Source organism: Corvus moneduloides, chromosome 5 (assembly GCF_009650955.1).
Source record: "Corvus moneduloides isolate bCorMon1 chromosome 5, bCorMon1.pri, whole genome shotgun sequence".
Classification (NCBI taxonomy): Eukaryota; Metazoa; Chordata; class Aves; order Passeriformes; family Corvidae; genus Corvus; species Corvus moneduloides.
In genome coordinates this window covers 47,125,622-47,131,621 of record NC_045480.1, presented here as the reverse complement: position 1 = coordinate 47,131,621, position 6,000 = coordinate 47,125,622, and the positions used below count along the sequence as shown (strand labels likewise).

General features: G+C 42.8%; 1 protein-coding gene across 1 annotated transcript in view; it reads left to right on the top strand.

The window, feature by feature from the left end:
* Nucleotides 1-2,708: 2,708 nt before the first annotated feature.
* SH3D19 (SH3 domain containing 19) overlaps nucleotides 2,709-6,000 on the top strand; it is an 82,207-nt gene continuing 78,915 nt past the window's right edge. The window contains exon 1 of the mRNA XM_032109558.1: nucleotides 2,709-2,756. Within this exon, the coding sequence (XP_031965449.1) occupies nucleotides 2,741-2,756 (16 nt within the window). The 5' untranslated portion in view covers nucleotides 2,709-2,740. The remainder of the gene's footprint in view (nucleotides 2,757-6,000) is intronic.

Below are 6,000 nucleotides of genomic sequence, written 5' to 3'. Positions count from 1 at the left end.
AAGCGCGGCGGAGAGGGCGCAGGTGCGGGGCGGGCCCGGCGGCCGCGAGGGTCGGGCGGCCGCGCCGAGAAGAGGGCGCCGGCCATGGCAGCCCCCGCTTCTTGAATGCTACAAGCCGCCCCTCCGCCGCCGATGGCCGAAGCCTGGAGGCTGGAGGAGGACGAGGAGGAGCTGCGGGAGCTCGGCAGGAGGCACCGGAGGGTCGCGCTGAGCTCGGCGGCAGGTGAGCGGTTAGGGCGCGGCGGACCGTGGCGTCGCTTCCTTTGGGCTGGCCCCGGCCCGCTCCCCGCGTCTGGATTCCTGTCGGGGGCAGGGCGGCGTTGGCGGTGCCGCCCCGAGGTGTGCCGGCCCCGACGGCCTCGCCCCGGGGCAGCTCGGTTCAGCTCAGGTGCAGCTCAGGTGCATCCGAGCCGCAGGTGTGTGCCCGCGGGCCGCCCCCAGAGCCTGCTCGTGCTCCTAGCTGATCGTAGTCATCCAGTGGTTTAAGTTAGAAGGGGACTTAAGGGTCATCTGGTTCCAACCCCCCTGCCATGGACAAGGACACCTTCAACTAGACCAGGTTGCTCGGTGTTCCGTCCGACCTGTCCTTGAGCACCTCCAGGGACAGTGCATCCACAACTTCTCTGGGCAACCTGCTCCAGTGTTTCACCACGCTGATGCTAACGTGGGCATGTGCTGACCCACCACAGACATGTCCAGGTGTATAAGGTGACCTATGAGGAAGTTAAATGCCTGTTTTTCTTCAAAGTACCAAGGCAGAGGAACATCTGGATAGCAAGCTGTCCACATTTAGCCATTTCTATGTAGGTATGGACAGCAGGCCCTGGTGAAGAGGCAAGAACCAGTGCATGTGAGAAGGAATGGAGCTTGGGAGTGAGCAGATTGATGTGTCTTTGTTGAGAGACCTGGATGTAACAACAAGCTTTTGTCTGAAATGATGAATTCAAGTGGACCCTGGCAGCAGTTGAAAGTATTTAATTCAGACATCATTGTTAATTGAGGGTCAACGTGTATGTCACTGTCCTGTAGTCACTGAGGTGTGAATGCAGCATTTCTTTTTCTGTCAGTGTAAAATCCCTTCCAAAATTAATCATTTTCCTAAGGTCTGTTTCCAGGTAAAATCTCAGCCATGCTGAAGTTGAATTCCAAATGTTCTGGCTTTTAATAATTCTGATACAACTGTAACAATATAGCACCTTCTGCAATTCATGTGAGTTTACATCATTTCAGCAGCAAGAAATTGAGTGTCCCTTTGTAGTTGACAAAAGCACAGCAACATAAGGGATCTTAGAGGAAAACTTGCAACAGGCAGGCCCTGTGGCCTTCAGTGACTCAGGTTATGTCAATGCCTATCTGGGCAGGTGCAGGTTTAGCAGGACCCTATTGAAACCACTGTGGTTTGGCAAGTGTGCAGGGTTTTGCCTTGTTTTGGGTATAGTGCAAAAAACCAGTGTTGGTTCCTGTATGGTTTCCTCAACAGTGAAATGTTCATGCTGCTGGTTATGATGTCTGTTTTCTAAAGGCGTTTCTTCTGGAGGTTTTTATTAGCGGAAAACGTAGAATTGGTTCTAGCGTTTATATGTGTATATAACTTTGCCTCCTTCTTGTGAAACAAAGCTTGTTCCCAGAATTTGTCTTTGGTGTAATGCTACTAACCAGTAATAAAAGGTGTTTTTATTAGTAATTTTTCCTGACAGCCATCCTTTGAAATGGGCCCAGCACTGTTTGTTTACCTTACTGGTGTAAAGTATGTGTGAATGAATAGCATTCTGCTTGAGCTGTCTCACCTTCTTTCCATCTGTTTGCACGTCTCTATGGTGGAAAACAGAACAGCGCTAAGACTCCCAGCGGAGTATTAAGGCATCAGTGAAGAATATCATCCAAAGCAGATGAGTTTGCTGTTCTTCCCTTACTTGACCTTTACTTACATACTTTTATTTACAAACCTACTGAATATGAGTGGGGTTTTTTTGCATGTAATGTGCACTGCCAGAATGGTAATATAAATAGGCATTAAATAAGCCTGCAAAATATTTTGTTGTAGGCTTTAAGAAATGTAGTGGCACCTTAGCAGACTGTCAATTTAAATATTTCAGTGTGTTAAACTAATTGTGAATGAAGCAACTTAAATTTCTGGTATGTTCAGCTTGTGCATGAAAGTGCCTAACGGCGGTTGATCACCTTTGTCCTACTCGTGCAAGGCATGTATGCGAAGTGGGAGCTGAAAGGTGAAAGTTCACAAATGCTTCTGACTCATTAAACACTCAGATGTAGTTAGCAGTGGTTTATTGGAGAAGCAGAGCACAGGAGGGTCTGGAATGAAGAAGTAGTATTTTCTCTTGAAGCCAGTCACAGTTGTGCTGTGCCGTGTACTGCAGGATGAAGCCAGCTAAACTAAACTAACACCTTGCCGCTGCTCTAGAGGTGTGATCTCCTTTGTGGGTGTGCACTTCTGCTTTCTCTTGTGTGTCAGTTCTGCTGCTTGTCCAGCCTGTTGGTGAGTGAAGTCACTGGAGCTGTGGTTTGGTGGTAGCCTGGGCTGATGTACTGGGTGGCTGCCTCACTCAGAGCCCTTGTACTTGCTAGAACCTGCACCAACCTGTTTGGGTGCATTGTCCAAGCAGAGGGATATTTTTCTGGTTCTCTTCAGTGGGTGGGAGTCTTTTGATTCAGCTCACTGAAATGGTTTTGCACAGGTTTGGGTGAATGTTGGAGCTGGCACAAGGGAAAGAGTAGGAACATGCAGCCAGAGGGAGGTAAGAGCCTATGCCACCAGAAGTTAGTTTGGCTTAGATTGCTGTGAAACTGCAGCCTGAGATCTGTTAGACCTACTCATGGTTTTGTTTTTTTTTTTTATTTGGTTCACTGAAGAGTTGATCTGTTTGGTTTTTTGCCGTGTTGGGTTGGGAGCTTTTTTGCTGGTTTAATGAGCTGAAGATGCTTGCTTTAAGCATTAGACTGCCAGAGCAGATATTGAAACATGGAAACTTGGAGGAATGAGATAGGAAGAACCATCTGTGTCCAAGGGTAGTTGTAGACAGCTCAGGTGGCTTGTCTGACTGCCTGTGTCTACCACACTGCATGTCGTGATTCCATGTCATGGCATTATTTTCTCTGAATTCAAGAAAGTTTTTATTTGGCATGTTCTGGAAAACCTGTGAGAAGATATTAAATAGAGCAATTTGAAACTCTTCTAGAGAAATTATTTTCCCTTTGAGAAAATGCTGATTGAATTTATATATATATATATTTATATACATATATATATAGGTTTTTTAGGTTATAGGGAGGAGAGCTACAATACATTCTTTAAAAATTGAAAACAATGAAAGCAGCTGCATAGGTTCATTAAAACTGAATTATCTGGTCACCTGCTCTGGGAAAGGAAGACACTTTTGTTGGGAAGTTTTAGGGTTTTTTACGGCAATATAAATAAGAACAATAATGTGATTGATTTTTACCTCCTTTGTTGCATATTTCTGTCACATACATTATTGTTCTGGGAAGTTATAGAGACCACAGGATCTTTACTGGATTTTTTTGTTTAGAATGTTAGTATTTTTACTTAGTTTGTTTTTAATAAGGTGGAAACAAAAAAATTCCAAACAAACCAGAACAACCTCACTAAAATGCTATTTCTCCACAGGCTCTCTCCAGTCAGACTCTGGGCCTTAATCTGGTGTGCTTTCCTATTTTCACTACCTTTTTATTCTGTGTCTACTGACTAAAGTGGACTTGCAGGAAAGTTTATAGTAATATAGTGAATTTTAGTTATGAACTGCATTGTTTGATTATCTGTCCTTGCTGTCACATTAGGTCTGTGTACCACAGTATTCTGATATTATCTAAAGTGCACAAGAAATTTTTAACATATTCACTATCTGCATTGTTTCACTTTGAGTTCTGGCCAGTGTTCCTTGAGAAAGAATAGCCCGTTACAGATATGGTAGAACTGTCCTTACTTAAAAATAAAATGAAATTACCAAATATGGAAGCCAATAATTAAATTATTTTGAGCTGATAATGAAGACCTATGTGATTTGTACTTGAATGTGTGGTTAAAAGTACAGGTGGTCAATAGTACAAGGGAAGGCTTTGGTTTAATTTAATACTACTCTGTTTCACTTATCACAAATGCTCGTCTGTGGTTTGTTGTCATACAATGGCTGTAAATTTTGCACATGAGTTTTGCTGTGCTGACTGAAACATCTCTGGGTTGAGTTTTGTTGGGTTTTCTTCCCCCTTCCCCTGTTTCTGTTTCTCCATAGTAGTTCAGATGTTTCCTGGAACTTTTTCAACTCTAGTGAGCAGTTTGAGATTTTGGGTGAAATAATCTACTTTTGATTGGTTGATTGACTGAGTGCTTTGAAGAGTTTTTTGCCAAAACAAGATTTAGTTCAGAGTTGGATCAATTCTTTACACTCCCACAACTCCCACATCAAAACTGGCGCTGACTTGTTTTTGAAGCTGAGAACAATGAGCTGTGTCCAGTATAACAAATTAAGGTTGAATATTTCACTACTCAACATGCTGAGAGGTTATAGGGGTACATTTCTGTAGTGTGTTTGATGAAGTTCGGTGAACATTAATTTGCAGGCATCATGGACTTTTTACAGATAAATGAAGAATTTAATACAACAATGCTCAGCAGTTGTTCCCATGTTAATGCAAAACTACATATTTGGCCTTAAGAAGTAAAGAATGAGATGGTCTGCAATTCTTCATTAAATTCTTGGGTCCGAGACTGTTTTGGTGGTGATGTCCTTTAGGGTTCACTGGATCATAACAAGAAGAGCTCAAGCTAAGTCCTCCCCAAGGGGTGCCAGCAACCTTGGAGCTGGGAGAAAGCATGATTAGGAAAAGGGTAATTCGAAGACTTAGCTGCTTAACTGTTCCTATATTTCAGAAGTGGAAAGATAGGCATCTTGCAGAAGAGAAGTCAGCATTGTTCAGCTGGAAACTTCTTTGTCTGCATGCCTGTGTCCTTCAGTGCTGATCTGGAAATTGTTCTGCTTGTCCATACCAAGTGTAACAGTTTATCCTCTTTTATTCAGAGATGAGAAAAAAGCCCCCATGAAGTAGATCACCTGTTTTAAATAAATTCATAAAGTGTACCTATGATCCACTAGTCTGTCCGTGTGTACACAAGAAGCCCTTAAAAAGAGGACTAAGAGGAGCATTCAGGGTAGGGGAGTGGGTGCCACTATTTTATTTATTTCTTTGTTTAGTCAGTTAGCTCACAAATTCAAGAAGCAGTGGAGTTGATGGCCAGCTGAACATCTCTTCCCTCTTTTCCCTGGGATTCAGTCTGTTTTGTTTTGGTAGTCCCGATGCAGATTTAGGAGCTTCAGTTTTAATAATTGCTTCAGGCACCACAACAGTAAAACACTTAGGATCCAAAGAGCACAAATAATGTACTTTTCCTGTAATAATCTCTGACTGATGCTGGTATGTTGTGTCTAGCAATTGTTAAGAAGGTGAGGTGATTAGGCATTTTTCATAGCCCATTGAAGTTACTGCACACATTTCTACTATTTCATAGTCTTTGTAGTTTGCTTGAGGTAAATATAAATACTAACTAAAGTTTTTTTGGAAGTTAAATAACATAGCCTATACATGGAAATTCTCCAACGTATCTTGAAATTCAAGTTAGTGGCAAGAAAAACCTGCTTGCGGTTACTTGGAGTGTACCAGGAGTGTAGACTGAACCCCAAAGAATGTTGTGCCCTCTGAAGAAACAAGGCTTCTAAAAATGAAGGCTGGTCTTAGGAAAAGAATTAAATAACTTCTGATAGTCAATGGGGTGATTTCCTAGCCAAGGAAACTGTAGAAGGACAAATAATAATAAGTATCATTATTAAGTGATTAAATGGACCTTCTTCATTTAGGTTAGAGCCAAAGCAAGGCACAGAAGTATATAATTGCTTAGGGAGAGGTGAGTTTGTAGCCAGAGAATGACCCACAGAACTATGATTACCCAAAGACCTTGCTGTTACCGTG